General features: G+C 34.0%; 3 protein-coding genes across 4 annotated transcripts; 2 read left to right on the top strand and 1 right to left on the bottom strand.

The window, feature by feature from the left end:
- Nucleotides 1-651: 651 nt before the first annotated feature.
- On the top strand, nucleotides 652-4,629 carry LOC123868209 (centrosomal protein of 135 kDa). 2 transcript variants are annotated; one of them, XM_045910626.1, is made up of 2 exons: nucleotides 652-3,964; nucleotides 4,055-4,629. In XM_045910626.1, exons 1-2 carry the CDS (start codon nucleotides 851-853, stop codon nucleotides 4,199-4,201), a joined length of 3,261 nt encoding a protein of 1,086 aa, XP_045766582.1. In that variant the 5' UTR covers nucleotides 652-850; the 3' UTR covers nucleotides 4,202-4,629. The 2 variants fall into 2 exon arrangements, with proteins under 2 accessions (XP_045766582.1, XP_045766581.1); XM_045910625.1 differs by having other exon boundaries at nucleotides 652-3,967; nucleotides 4,058-4,629.
- LOC123868223 (transmembrane protein 170A) lies at nucleotides 4,620-6,795 on the bottom strand. The gene has a single exon (XM_045910656.1). It carries the CDS (start codon nucleotides 6,520-6,522, stop codon nucleotides 6,124-6,126), a length of 399 nt encoding a protein of 132 aa, XP_045766612.1. The 5' UTR covers nucleotides 6,523-6,795; the 3' UTR covers nucleotides 4,620-6,123.
- Nucleotides 6,796-8,049: 1,254 nt separating this feature from the next.
- On the top strand, nucleotides 8,050-14,276 carry LOC123868225 (nucleolar GTP-binding protein 2). The gene is made up of 4 exons (XM_045910658.1): nucleotides 8,050-10,216; nucleotides 12,070-12,589; nucleotides 13,187-13,364; nucleotides 14,061-14,276. The coding sequence occupies exons 1-4, from the start codon at nucleotides 8,201-8,203 to the stop codon at nucleotides 14,152-14,154; spliced, it is 2,808 nt and encodes a 935-aa protein (XP_045766614.1). The 5' UTR covers nucleotides 8,050-8,200; the 3' UTR covers nucleotides 14,155-14,276.
- Nucleotides 14,277-15,255: the final 979 nt, after the last annotated feature.

Raw genomic sequence — 15,255 nt, 5'->3', positions numbered from 1 at the left:
TTTTTTAATTTATTTTACGGGCCTGGATAACAGTCCTTTAAGGCCTTTTTTTTCACACATACACCAAAGAGCAACCAAAGAGTATGTAATCACTACGTTATACATACACGGCGAACCCTGTGGGCGAACCAGAGCTCTTTCTTTCTTGTCGGTGAACGTGACCACCACACAATGAAAAGTTTTTTTCAACTGGCTTTACGGCTCTGGATTCTAGTTTTTTTGAGCCTGGAAGTGGGACTGTAATTGCAATAATATATGAACATTTTACTGCATGCCGCTTGTTCAGATTCTTCTACTGCTCAGACAAGCTATCAAGCATTTACAAGCACAACAAAGAAACCAATAAGGATATTTTTTTTGTTGAAAATAAATAAAATTAATGTATTGACTCTGTGCTCTAGTCAAATATCAACGCTGTCAAAGGCTCAATAGAGCTAGAATCCAGAGCCGTAAAGCCCGTTAAAAAGCAAATCAACGCTGTCAATTGTCAACCATAGAGTAGGTGAGTAGGTTGTATGTCAACTTCAAACGTGTTACGTCAGTGACATCATCTGTGGACATCATTTTACAACATACAACCACTTCAACTTACAAACCTGACATTGGCTAATCTATGTAAAGCCAGACGAGAAGAAAAAAAAAAAAAAAAAAAAACCACTTCAACCATGAATTATTATGAATTTCAACAAAATTGTTTGAATTATTCATGTAAATAAGAATGTTTAAAAGTTACAATTTAATTTCACTTTTTAGTGATACGATCGTCTATTGTTGTGTGATTAGATTTGGATAATAATTAAGAGTTAGGGAGCAGTTTGTATATTTTAAAATCATAACGGTTTCATTCAATATGGGTGAAGCTTATTTCAATTTAAAAAGAAAACTGGAAGAACTCGGATATAATAGTACGTTACCCGTAGACGCCGTACCTTTGGTAGAATGCATACTTGCAGATTTGCTCCAAACGACACGCAGTTTACAGCATTACATGGACCTTTCCAAAGAGGCCCTACTGCAGAGAGATTCTTTGTTGATGGAAGCAGAACCATATAAGTGTGACAATGTTAGACTTATACAAGAAAATAACCAGCTACATAGAGAATTGATGCAGCTAAAAGAGGAAAACCTAAAAGTAACCAGGGACAGTAGGAGAAAAATAAAAGCTTTAACAGATGAGCTTTCAAAAAAGGAAACTTTAATTAGCAAGTTGCAACATGATATACGGGACCTAAGTTTAAGAGGGTTGTGTGCGGAAACACTTAGCAGTCGCAATAAGAGGAAGGATGGAGGGGATTATCAAGTATCAAAAATTTGCATATGTAATGATGAGAAAACTGTATTTGCTGACAAAGATATTTCAGAACTTAACAAAGTGATTCAATCATTGCAAGAACGGAACAGTGAATATTTTGATGAGATTACACTGCTTAAAAATCAAATAGAACATAGAGATAGTGAAATTATTAGATTAAACAAACTTTTAGAAGGTGGAAGACCTTTAGCAGCTTTAAGTAAGGACTTTTATAATGACCAACCTGATGTAAAAATACAAAAACTTATCAAACAAGTCAAAGAACTTGAAAGAGCAAATGAAAACATGCAAAAGGAAATTGAAAACAGTCTAGAAAAGCAGCATGAAGCAATGCTCCGTGCCTTGGGTTTATCTGATAAGAATAAAACTTTACAGGAAGAGTTGCATAAAGTTGATAGATTAGCATTAAAAGTGGAAGATGATTGTAATAAACGATTAGCCTCTATGATGAATGAAATAAATTTTTTGCAAACTAGAATAGAGGGTTTAACTCTGAAGAATTCTGAATTAGAAAGAGAATTGTCACATAGAAGTTCTAAAGAGAACTCTGCTGAAATTCAAAAACTTCGTGAATCATTAACTCTAACATTAAAAGAAAAGGATGTTCTACAGAAAGAAATAAAAGATTTAGTTGAACTTAACAAAAGCTTACAAGATAAAATACTTTGTTTGTCTGAAGTCAATAAAAACTTTAACATTAAAATGAAATCTGACAGTGAAATTTCCAGAGATAGTCCTAAGTGCCTTATGAAAGATGAATTAAAAAAACTCTTTGAAGATGAGAGAAGAAAATATGAGACTTATATAATGAATATTCAGGATAAATTAAATGAAACAATGAACCTTTTTAAAAGTAATACTAATAAAGACAGTGGAAAACAAATCAGTCCTAAATTGTCTCCTAATAATGTTTTCATTAGGGACTTACATTCTAAATTATGTGAAAGTGAACAAAAGATTCTTATGTTGAAAAAAGAAAATGATGAATTAAAGGCTAAAATGTGTACCCAACAGGACTTCACAAGGAATAATTACAAAGATATAATAAGTCACCTTAACACAGAGAACTCAGAATTGTCAAAGGAAAACATTTTGCTGAGTCAACGGTTGAGTCAATTTAAATCTCTAAACTTAAATAATGATAGAGGTAACTTTTATAAACAAGACTCTCAAAGACTTACTGCTAAAATTGAAGATATGACCAAAGAAATACAGTTGTTAAAAAAAGATAAGCAAGAATATTATTTACGATATAAAGAAGCAACAGAACTAGTAGATAAGTTAAAAAGAGATTTAATATATAAACAAAATGAAATTGAGCAGTTGGATGAGGAAAATCGCTCTTATAAAATGACCAACAGAACTGGGAAGGCTTCTGCAGAACAACTTCGAGACGAATGTAACTTCTTAAGGGAACAAATAAAAAAACTTCAAACAGATTACATCAATGAAAAAACTTTAGCTAATCAAATAAAAAATATACAGTTGGAAACTGAAAGAAATAGTGTTGAGGTACAAAATGAATTTTTAACTACTCAGAAAAAACTAAGTTTATCTAAGGATACAATTCAAAGCTTAGAACAAAAATGTAAAGATTTACAATCGGAAATACTAAAACTAAAGAATGATAAAGTAAATTTAATAGATAATATCAAGGTAATAGACAAAGAACGTGACAAATTAGTTATTGAATTAGATCACAAAACTGAACAAATTGGAGTTTTAGAACATAACATTAAATCACAGTCATATGATATAAATAAGCTAGAAAATGAAATTGCTGACTTGAAGAGAAAACTTAATTTAAATAAAGTGTCTGAACACAAAGTTGTTGATTATGAATCACAAATTAATTTCCTAAATGGAGAAATATTAAGGATAACTCAACAATTGGATACAGCCATTATTGAAAACAAACATTTACAAAACAGTTTAGCAGATGCTAATGGTGCTTTAAAGCTGACAAAAATTGAATTAGAGAAATCAAAGAGAGATGTAGACGGTTTGAAACAGCAATTGCAGCACTATGTAGCAGAGATTAGAAGAATTGAGGATCTGCTATCCCAAAAAGAAGCTGAAAGGTCTGATATGCTTGAACAATTTGCAAGTCTTTCTGTGGAAGCTAACATATTAGAGAATACTAATCATTCTTTGGAAAGTGAATCAGCTTCTAAATCAATACAGTTACAATCATATGTGAATAAAATTCAGAGTTTGGAGGAAAAGCTTACGGATAAAAACAGCATAATTGAAAGTCAATCAGCTAGAATCACAGCAATGTCATGTAAAATTAGCCAATTAGAAAATGAAATAAAGTTAATTACAGAAGAAAAAGCCATTCTTGAACAAAATGTATCATACCTAAAACAAATGTGCAGTAATTTGCAAGCAAATAAAAATGCACTTGGAACAGAGAACTGTGATTCAGAATTGAAATTATATGAAAACCGAATCAAAACCCTTTCGAGTTCTAAAGCTAAACTGGAATCAGAGAAAAAAGAACTAAAGGACAACTTAAGGACTACAGAAACATTATTATCAAATGCAAGAAGGGAAATTGTGGAGTTGAAATTGGCACTGCAAGATGCCACAACTGAAACTAAGTCTTTACATGAACATCTCAGGTTAAACACTAGGAATGAAGACATTGAAGAAGTAAATATATGATATATCAAATTTGAACAGCACTAGTTTAGTAGTGATTTTTTTAACCTATAGTTAATGTTATATTTTTTTGTTTTTCAGAACATTTTATCACAGGAGAAATTAGAACTTCCTCTTATATTAGGCGAAACAATTGAAGAATTAAGCCATGAAGATGATGACAGTGACCACTACCGTCATGAGCGCAGAAGTCATTCAAAATACATACATAGTAGTACACTTTAAGGTATCTTATTGAAATGTTAATTTTTATGTGAAGTGCAATTTATTGATGTTTAAATGGCTGATACAATTTACATTGAGTACTTTTTAATAACTAATCATGTTGTTATCAATATGAAATTGTAACACATCAAAAATTGACTGTTACAAAGAACTGATCCTTTTCCGCAAGTAAGATTGATAAAAATGATGGCCCTACAGTTAAATCTGTTACATTTTGTGTACAATTAAATTAACACCTAAACACAAATTATTTTTATCACCATAGTCATGTATAACTTTATGGTTTCAATAAATGAAGTAAAAATCAAATAGGTTTGTATAAATATAAAGGTTTATTTATGTTACTTTAGGACAATTTAAAAAATATTATTATTGTATCTTATTTATTGGCTTAAAAATAATAAAAGGAAACAATTTCTATATTAAAAACCAAGTTTATTCTTTCCCTTTTGATAGATATTAAAAACTTGATACATCATTGTAATACTTTCCTATATAAAATTGATACTATACAGATACACCCAAATTATCTTAGCTAATATTGCAGATTATAAATGTCTAATTGTGAGATTGATGATCATTTTAATATTTTGCACACAAGCAAATCTATAGAATAATTTATACATTGTTTACAACACCATTCTGAATAAGTGTTTTAGATTTAAGAACAGATGTTTAGTAATAAATAGGTACCAAATTGAATCTATTCATATAAAATAAAAATATTATTTAAGCTATAGTTCGTTATTTTTTTTTAATTCAAAATGTATAGGCACTTACTACATACTTCAGTGTTATTTGAGTGAATTTAGTACCACCACAAAGAACAAAATTCAACAATTATTTATCAACAATTTTGTTTCGTCATTAACTCCATTTGGAAATTCCAATAAGATATTCATTCTAAACAGAGGTAGGTGAAGTATTCATTGATAAGTACACTAGGAAATGAAATAAAGCAATAACAGTATTCTATATTAAAAAATAAATAATTCTCCAGATTATATACACAAAAAATGTCTTTGCCAATTAATTCCCTATATTTATAAATTTTGGCTAATATTTACAATACTCAAAATAAAACCATTGCACTTATGTAATTCTTTTAAAGCTATAATAATATACAGTCCATGTAAAATGTTAATTTTTATATTTCGGTGGGTCTAATTAAAGATCAATAATAAAGTAATGCAGCTGAATCAAACCAATTGCTTTCACATTCTAATTGTAAAACATAATAGATTTTTTGTTAAGTATATGTAATTAGTAATCAATTAAGTTCTCAGGGAATGCATATTGTGCTTGAAGTGTGCATTACATCTAGTCGAGGCAGGCTAAAAATTACCATTTTTTTTTTTAAATTATGTATTGAAATTCTTGAGTTAAGTGCCTTTCATACTACCTGCATGCCACTGACTTCAAAGTATTTACTTTAAACTACTTTAAAGTTAGTAACAATGTTCAAACTCAGTCATATTTGTAAGATAATTGTAATAATCCTAAATTTTTACAATAAAATCAATTCAAATAACCTAATCAAGGATCTCTTACGACACAAATATTTGCTGGCCACTGTGCTATCACTACTACAATAGTTTACTTCTATACTACAGTTATATGCAATTGTATATCAAAAGTTCCTTTACATTTTTACTACTCAGAAGGCTTACTTACTATTTATGAAGAGTGAAAGGTGTCACTTAACAGCGAGCATAATTTGATACACTAATGAGTATTTTCATATAATTATACAGTTTATAATTAAAATTATTGATGCTAACACATTAGGAAATCATGCAAAATTCAGCACCATGACTGAAGATTGTTTTATCATACTATTATACTATGATAATTGACATTACTGTAATCCTAAACTTCTCTATATTGTTCAAACCATTACCATTGTTACTCTCACACTTTTACTACAGTGTAGCTAAAATCCTTGTGAAGCCAATACCAGCTCCGAGTAAAGTCTGTCCAATGCCCCATATCATGGCGTGTATGGGAGGCATGGCTAAGTTTGCGGCACGGTAAATGAAAGCTACAGCGGCACTACTGGCTACACCTGAGGTCACAGGGCTCACCACACCCATCACTATAAGTAACACAGGGAAAAACTTTCCGTATTTGTGCTTCCGGAGGGTACCAAAAGCAACGAGCGCTGCACAAGTGTGAACGAATACGGACGAGCACAGAGACCACAAAAATACTGGGTACCACATCTCGCCGAATGTGTCTAAAGCGTCACGAGGAGACAGTCTCAATATATCCACAAACGAATCAAACTCTGATACTCGAAATTCCGACAACATGTCATACATGTTGTCTTGAGAGTCTGGATGCTTACAGGCATCGGGGCAATTGTGATCGTGAATTCAAGAACGACACAAAAAAAGCAAAACTGGAACTGCTTTATTACGGATAACGGTTTAATTAGTTTAGCTAAAACATAGTGCTTTTGTATCAGACTACAAATTATAATACACCATCATCCATGAAAAACTATTGTTTGATCAAAGCCTTTCTGAAATTTGAAAAATAGTAAATACGATTTTCACTGAATTTTTGTTCTGACATTTTGTTTTGACAATTGAGTACTGACATTTACACAAAGAGTAGGTAAATGTCATTTACATTTACCATGGGCCATGCATGGGCCCGAGACCAGAGAGTTTTTTTTTTTCTTTAAATCTGGCTTTACTCTGATTAGCCAATGTCAAGTTTGTGATATTTTCAAGTTATTGAATTTATACAAGTATGGACTCCGCCTGCGCCGGCGCCCGCCGACACACGCGCGGCGCCCCCCCAGAGCGCTTCCCAGTCAGTTCCACCACCAAAAAACACCAACTAACACAAAAACCAGCCACTCTTAACAAAAAAAACACTCCAAACAAGCACAGCACGCGCGCCAGCAAGCGCCATCGCAGACGAAGTCCAACCAGAGAGTAAACTATAATTTTTTGTCACTGCAGTATGCAGTACAGTATAAGCGGGTAACATTGATATAGTAGCTTGGATTTTTAGCATGTTATTCAAAAAGTTTTGCATAAAAATATTTGGTACAGCTATATTTTGTAGATTTAGGTGTTCCTAGAGATTACTGAACAATTTACAATTGAAATGAAAGGCTGAAAAGCCGTAGATTTTTAAAATCGGACTTTTGTTCTATGATTTAAAAAAGTGTTAATCTCACAGGTTAATCTTGTGATTTTCTATATGTCTTATTTTTGCCAAACTAGTGAGTTGCAGTTGACTGATTTTTTATAATTTTTATGCCATTTCTTCCATTGAGCCGTTGACCGGAATTTAATAAAGTACCGGAATATAGATAGTCCGTACAAAAAGACTTCTCACGCGCCATTTTAACTTTATGGGTCAACAGCTCTCATGTCAAAAGTACGGGGTTCGCCCAAGAAGCGCATATAATAAACAGTTTAGTAAAATTTAATCTTATCAGATTCTGAACATCTCAGATGTTTTATTAGTAATCGATGCTTTCAATCCGATAGATAATCGATTTCCACCACTGCACCGACCAGAAAAAAAGTTTTCCACAACTATAAACCATAGATCACAATAACTCTGAAGCTAGAAACGAACTGAAGTAAATGCTAATTGCTAGGAAAAATAAAAGTCTATTGTCTATTGCAGTGTTTCTCGAAGATTGTAATTTATTTAATATATTGATTGATATTCAGTATATGTTTAATTTAGACCGAAAGTAAGTTTCTATTTCTTGATAATAAGATCAAAGTTTCTATCAAACTATCTGTTTTCAGATAAAGGTAAGTCCTAGTATTATCTAGATATAATAATCGATTACTTGTGTGAAGTTCGTGCTTAAGCATGTTGTAATCAATTCTTCTGCAACTGTCAACAACAGGCGTCTGACTGACATAACCTCTAAAATATATGATTTTTGAGCAAGCAGCAGTGTTATTTTACCGCGTGTTATTATAGATACAGTGTTCGTGGCTGTGATATATTTTAAATTCCACCATGGGGAAAGTAAGGTCTGCTTCGGGGGCGCCCCGAAAGCAGGGCTTCAACAAATCGGGGCATTCCATGAATCCCGAGAGGCCAACCGAAGGTTTGAAGGGCGTTGGAAAACCTAGAACTAAGGGAACAATAAAGAGGCTTCAGATGTACCGTAATTTCAAAGCGAAGAGAGATAAGACAGGCAAAATTTTGACACCTGCGCCCTTTCAAGGTTGGCTGCAATCCGGCACCCAAGCTAGAGTCGAGCCAAATCAAAAGTGGTTTGGAAACTCTCGAGTAATATCACAAAATGCATTACAAAAATTCCAAGATGAGTTCGGAGCTGCAGTCAAAAATCCTTATCAAGTGATAATGAAACCGACCAACTTGCCAATAACACTACTCAATGAAAAGGCCAAAAATGCAAGAGTTCATTTGCTTGACACAGAAGGGTTTGATAAAACATTTGGCCCAAAAAAACAAAGAAAACGAGTCAACTTAAAATTTAATGACTTGGAAACTTTGTCTAAGTCTGTTGAAGAGAATGCTGAGAAATATGATGAGACTAAGGATATAGACAGAGTCCGTGAAGATAGCGGCATGAAAGATGGTCAGAGGGAGTGGATATTTGGTGCAGGGATGAGCCGAAGAATTTGGAATGAACTGTACAAAGTGATAGATTCCTCGGATGTCTTGTTGCAAGTACTTGATGCTAGAGATCCAATGGGCACCCGTAGTCCATATGTGGAAAAATTCTTGAGAGAAGAAAAACCACATAAACACCTAATATTTATTTTAAATAAAGTTGATTTGGTTCCCAACTGGGTAACACAGCGATGGGTGGCAATCTTAAGCTCTGAATATCCCACAATAGCTTTTCATGCATCTATGACACATCCCTTTGGTAAAGGTTCACTTATAAATTTGTTGAGACAGTTTGCTAAATTGCATATTGACAAAAAACAAATCAGCGTTGGTCTCATTGGCTATCCAAATGTAGGCAAATCTTCTGTTATCAATACACTGAGAGCTAAGAAAGTGTGCAAAGTTGCACCTATTGCTGGTGAAACTAAAGTTTGGCAGTATATAACATTGATGAGAAGAATTTACTTAATTGATTGTCCTGGCGTTGTGTATCCTTCTGCAGAAACGGATACTGAAAAAGTTCTTAAAGGTGTAGTAAGAGTTGAACTAGTGCAAAACCCTGAAGACTATATAGAAGAGGTAATAAAAAGAGTCAGAAAAGAGTATCTTGTGAAAACATACAAAGTTGATGGATGGGATACTGCAACAGAGTTTTTGGAAAAATTAGCAGCACGAACTGGAAAATTATTAAAGAAAGGAGAGCCTGATATTCCACAGGTATCAAAAATGGTTTTGAATGACTGGCAAAGAGGCAAACTTCCATTTTATGTTGCACCTGAAGGATTTGAGGTACCGTTACCGAAGCAGGATGAAACAGATAAAGAGGCAAAGAAAACAAATGAAGAGAAAAAAGAAGACACTCCTAGCGAGGTGACTGAATTGGAGGCAAAGGATGAGGCATTGGAAAAACCGACGCTGACTGTCAATAAGTTAGTGATAGCACAAGATTTTGCTAAGATCAGGGTAGGATTGCAGTTTGATAATGATGATGATGTGAAGCCACTCAATAACATTGTTGTTCCTGAAGAGTTACAAGGCATAGATGAAACACTTGATGAAAGCAAATCACAAAATGGAGAAGAAGAGAAAAATGAAACTATAGATGACAGTGATTCAGATATTAGTGAGTTCTATAGCAATGATGAAAATGTATGCAGTGATGTGGAAGATCATTTGACTAATGATCCAGAGACTGTGAAAGAGTTAAAAAGAAAGAGGCTCCAAGTAGCAAGTGGTACATTCACAGTAGAAGAGGTGGGACAGAAAAGAAAGAAACTGAAGGCAAACGATGATGCATCTACTAAAAAGAAAATGACTGCTAAGCAAAGACGTGCATTGGAAAGGGCGCAAAAGCGTACGAAAACAGGAAGCAACTTTTATGAAGTATCAAACGTTAAAAACAGAAACAGAAATAGAAAGAAACTTGTTTAGAAATTCAGATTTAGATTTTTTAAGAATTCTAAAGCAATTCAATGATTTTCCAGTATAGTAGCTTGTAACAAATTTTGTTTATATTGGTTAAGCAGATTGGTAAATTGCTAGGTTAATCTTTCAGTTGAAATAAAATATTGATTTTCAAAAATCTTCTTTTATTATTTCTACCATTTTTCATCTGAGTGCTGACAGCAGTACTTTACTAAACAATCTAAGATTACAATCTAAATGTAAAGCTAATTAAGTAATATTATATTGACCTATATTTATATCCTAAACCAATTGTTGAACATAAATGAACTATAATTTTTTGATACTTTATTAATAAATCGTTATTTTATTAGGAAACAGACGTCGGGCGGTCACACGTTCTGCATTCGCATTCTAAGCCCTGGGGCTATGGTGTACTTTACGAAACTAACGTTCCTATGCTTACAGCTGTTATTTAGTATACAAATAAACTTTCTGGAAGACATGATTGATATTTCCATACTAAATACATATGCAAGGTCATAGCTCATTAGAAACAGACGTTCACTGGTTTGTCTCGTGCTGTTAGTATTCTTTATCCTAATCCTAATTCCTAATTAATATTATAAATGTGAAAGTGTTGATGTTTGTTACTTAATCACGCAAAAACTACTGGACGGATTTGACTGATATTTGGAATGGAGATAGATTATACCCTGGATTAACACATGGGCTACTTTTTATCCCGGAAAATCAAAGAGTTCCCTCGGGATGTTGAAAAACGTAAATCCAAGTGGACTTAGGTTTTTAGGAATCCCGTGGGAACTCTGTCCCTGGGATATAAGCTAACCCTGTACCTTTCGACAGAATCGGTTAAACTGCAGGGCCGTGAAAAGGTATCAGACAGACAGACACACTTTCGCATTTATGATATTTGAAGTCCATCCATAGAATACTAACCGCACGAGGCAAAGCGGTTGCAGGTCGGTTGCCGGGTGGCTCTAATCAACACCTTTACCCAAAGTTAACGTTTAAAAGTTACACTAAAGTCTTTGTATTCAATCAAGCGTGCAGTTGCTAATGCCCCGCAGGTCGACGGTCAACGCGGTATTTCTGTAACCATGTTTTCTTCGAGTTCGGAGGAAGAATTGATTTTGTTGACACTCTTGTTAGTATCAAGAAGGCGAAGGAAACGCGAAATGCTTAAGCAAAGGAAACGTGAAATGCGCGAACGCGTGGTCGCCGCGCGTAACATCTTATGTGTCAGTAAAAAGTTTTACTTTCTTACACTGAGTTGTCTGAAACAAATTAAAAAATTCAAGTGGTGATTAAACTAATTTAATCACGAGACTTCATTAAATTGTTGTGATTAAATCAGTTAATCTCCACTTAAATTCTTGTTTTTTTTTAACAACTCTGCGTAAATCTTTAATTAAGATAAAATCATAATTTTTAAAAATCCCGCTGGTGCTCTTTGATTTTCGGGGATAAAATTTGGATAAACTGTGGCTTATGTCACTCTCCAGATCTTTACCTATATCCATGAAAATAATCACGTGGAACCGTTGCTCCGTTGCGGCGTGATTAACAAACCGACAAACAAAAACACTTTCATATTTATTTATAAAAGCGCGTCACCTAGTATTATGTCTATTTATTTATTTAATAAAATGAACATGGTTGTAGGTTACATAAATCTGTTTGTGAAATTCCATGGTTGTGCAAATTAAAATATTACCTAGTCAATTTTTTTTACAACAGATATATATTTAACAGATACTTATAAAACAGATATGTATTTATTTTTTTGAGAAGATTAATGTGGTTACAAAAAATTTCAGATGTCTTCTGGAAGTGAAAGTGATGACGACTATGTGCCTGAAGAGCCTGTTCAGGTTTCAGAGGAAGAATCTGCAGATGACGAAACCAACTTAGAGTATGAAAAGAAAGTAGAACACAAAGCTAAGAAAAGAAAGTCTGTGCAGCCTCCCAAAGGTAAAAAAAAACTAAAAACAAGAAACGGTATTAAAGAAATTCAGAATAAAGAAGAATTGACGTCTGAGGAAGTAGAACCAGCCGCTGAAAACCCAGAAGAAGATAAAAAAAGGGAAGATGACCTATGGGCTAAATTCTTAGAAGGAACTGACACAAAACCAAAGACTACAAAACCAGAACCGAGTCCTGCGCTGGCTGTAAAACCCGACAGCGATGTACTGGAACCTAAACAAACCAGTGTTAGTAAAGATAAAGAAGGCGATAAAGAAAGAGAGAAAAGAATATTCGAATTTGCAGGAGAAACTATTGTTGTTGAAAATAATATGATTAAAGAGAAAATTAAAACCCCAGAAACTGCTGCTACAGGTGTGTATACTCGTAGTTAAAATAATAATATAATCTAATAATTTTCTATATCCATTATCCATACATTACTAATGCGCAAATGTATTTTCCTTTCGCTTACATTTTCATGGTAGGCTAGAATCTAGCAGATATCTAGGTATATGGAAACTTTAACCACAAATGGATCCGACGTCATGTCTTTTAAAATATATATAAGGGATCAGATAGATAGATCTACTTGCAGAATTTTATATTTTTATTGAGATAATGCTTGCAATATCGTCTGCGTGGATTTAGGTTTTCGAAAATCCCGATCGAACTCTTCGATTTTCAGGGATAAAAAGTAGCCTATATCTGGGATCAGGGATGCAAGCTATCTCTACCAAACGTTAAGAGGTACTATGGTATTCTTATTGATGATCAGAATTGTTTTTTTTTTTTTTTTTTTTTTAATTTATTTAATCAAAAAAAAAAATTCACAAGAAACTATAATATTATCGCTCACCAAACTGGTGTGCCAGTAAGGTTAGATTTGTATTGGTATTCTTTATTAAACAGATACACACTTTCGCATTTAAAATGTGTAATATGAATTAAAACAAAATTCTATGTTTTCAGTAAGTAAATTAGAAGAAAAATCGCGAAGTCGAGGCGGTGGCCTATCCAATATTTTAGGTCAGCTTAATAAGAAGAACACCCTATCGACGCTCGAGAAATCTAAACTAGATTGGATTACATATAAAAAAGAAGAAGGTGTAGAGGAAGAAATTGCAAGTATTAACAAAGGGAAAGCTGGGTAAGTTTGGATACTGGCGATATAATTATTTTAAAAGCAGCTGAACTGAAATCTGCGTGCCTGAGAGTCCGTAATGTTCTCAAAGGTGTGTGAAGGCTACCAATCCAGGGTCAGCGTTTTGGACTAAGGCCAAGCCCTACTCATTCTGAGAGGAGACTCAGTAGTTAGTCGACGATGGGTTGATGGTAATGATGATGATGATGAGCTGACCTACTCCAGTTTCGTTGAGGTAGAATTTATGAAAATCCCGTCTTAGTGGGACTTGTTTGGTTGTCATGTTATAAAGAAAATCTACATTACATAATCTCAAGTTGTTAGACCCAGCGAGCGGTTAAAGTTGTATGTTGATACAGTCAGTCAGTTCCCCTTTTATATCCATACTATAGATAATATTATAACTAGGAAAGTGTCTGTCTCTTTGCAAGCTTTTCACAGCCCATCTGTTAAACTGATTTTGTCCAAATTTGGTACAGAGATAGATTGCAGCACAGTAATAGATAAACGCTGTCGTTTGCTAGGCTACAAGCAATTTTGTAGCTTTTTTCGAATCTTATTTGTTAAACAGATGGGCCGTGAAATGCTAGAAGACAGGTAAACAGACAAATTTTCGCGTTTATGATATTATAGTAGTATGTATTAGAAAATAGCCACCATCGAGCAATTTTAGTAGAAACTAAAAGTAAACTTTATTTTCAGGTTTCTGGATCGTCGCGACTTCTTAGAAAGAGCGGACTTGCGCCAATACGAGATTGAGAGAGATTTACGTATGAGCAAACGCAGCAAGCGATGAATAGGTACTCACTTAAACAATTTGTTGACAAGCTTACGAGTACATACTACGTTTGTGTGTCGACCTTTTAACCTCACGCCATAACTGATTGTTAGAACTTCTTAATAAAGAAAGCAAATTAAGGTGTGGTTTTTTTTACTACTCCATTTGATTATTTAATTTATTTTTAACTAGCTGATGCCCGCGACTTCGTCCGCGTGGATTTACGTTTTTCAAAATCCCGCGGGAACTCTTTGATTTTCCGGGATAAAAATGTACCTATGTGTTAATCTAGTAGTTTTTGCGTGATTGAGTAACAAACATCCAAACACCCCCACTTTTACTTTATAATATTAGTAGGGTTAGGATTGCCTGCTATCTAAGGAAAAGCAGCTTACTAGTAAGATTTTGTGCAGCATACGATTGGTTTAGGTAAAAATCTTTAATTGCAGTGAAGGGTGGATGTAACTAGCACTGGTACATCTCTTACTGCTCTTGCGCAGGAAATGAAAGGTCAGAGTTCTTTTATTTGACTGCTGTTTCTACCTACTTACAATCCTATTTATTGCAAAGCGCAGTACCTACTTCTTTTTAGGTGGATAGGGCAGACGCCATCAAACGACTTGCAGGGAGTCTCTAAGTGGCACAACCGTAGAAATCCATCTCGTTCAAACCTCACCGGTTGCATTTTTGTCGTATCTACTCCTAGCAGACACTTTACGCTTAGTTGGAGGGGAAAGGGGAATATAAGTCATGATTAAGCATGGCTAATATCCTTTGAAAAAAACTGGACACCTACTCCGAACATTATTAACGTTAGCATGTCGGTGACGCAACCATGAAGTTTTTACTCATCCCAAAATCGCTCTGCTCGCTTTCACTTCAAAAAGACAGGCAGAAAACCACGCTCCCACGTATGAAATCAGTTCAATATCAATGGATCGCCATTGCCGTATTTCGTTTGTTCAATAACTATAACTAACAACCTCGCAAGGTCCGTTTCATCCATTTGCCTCAATCACGACAATGAAAGCGACTTGCGGCAATCAATTTCAATCTGAATAAATTAGGGTGCCCACTTTTTAGCAAGTTAAACCTAACAATGTTTTGACCAAATTTCGG

The sequence above is a fragment of the Maniola jurtina genome, chromosome 9 (genome assembly GCF_905333055.1).
Source record: "Maniola jurtina chromosome 9, ilManJurt1.1, whole genome shotgun sequence".
NCBI classification, from domain to species: Eukaryota; Metazoa; Arthropoda; class Insecta; order Lepidoptera; family Nymphalidae; genus Maniola; species Maniola jurtina.
Note: the sequence above shows the minus strand (reverse complement) of the source record. Positions and strands in the feature narration are given on the sequence as shown.

Bases quoted from the DNA above. Each gene is read 5' to 3' on its own strand.
- LOC123868225 (XM_045910658.1), top strand. From the start codon at position 8,201: ATGGGGAAAGTAAGGTCTGCTTCGGGGGCGCCCCGAAAGCAGGGCTTC. The intron at 10,217-12,069 runs GTTAAAAACAGA...AAAAAATTTCAG, and splicing joins ACTTTTATGAAGTATCAAAC to ATGTCTTCTGGAAGTGAAAG. The intron at 12,590-13,186 runs GTGTGTATACTC...CTATGTTTTCAG, and splicing joins CCCAGAAACTGCTGCTACAG to TAAGTAAATTAGAAGAAAAA.
- LOC123868209 (XM_045910626.1), top strand. From the start codon at position 851: ATGGGTGAAGCTTATTTCAATTTAAAAAGAAAACTGGAAGAACTCGGA. The intron at 3,965-4,054 runs GAAGTAAATATA...TTTTTTGTTTTT, and splicing joins CTAGGAATGAAGACATTGAA to CAGAACATTTTATCACAGGA.
- LOC123868223 (XM_045910656.1), bottom strand. From the start codon at position 6,522: ATGTATGACATGTTGTCGGAATTTCGAGTATCAGAGTTTGATTCGTTT.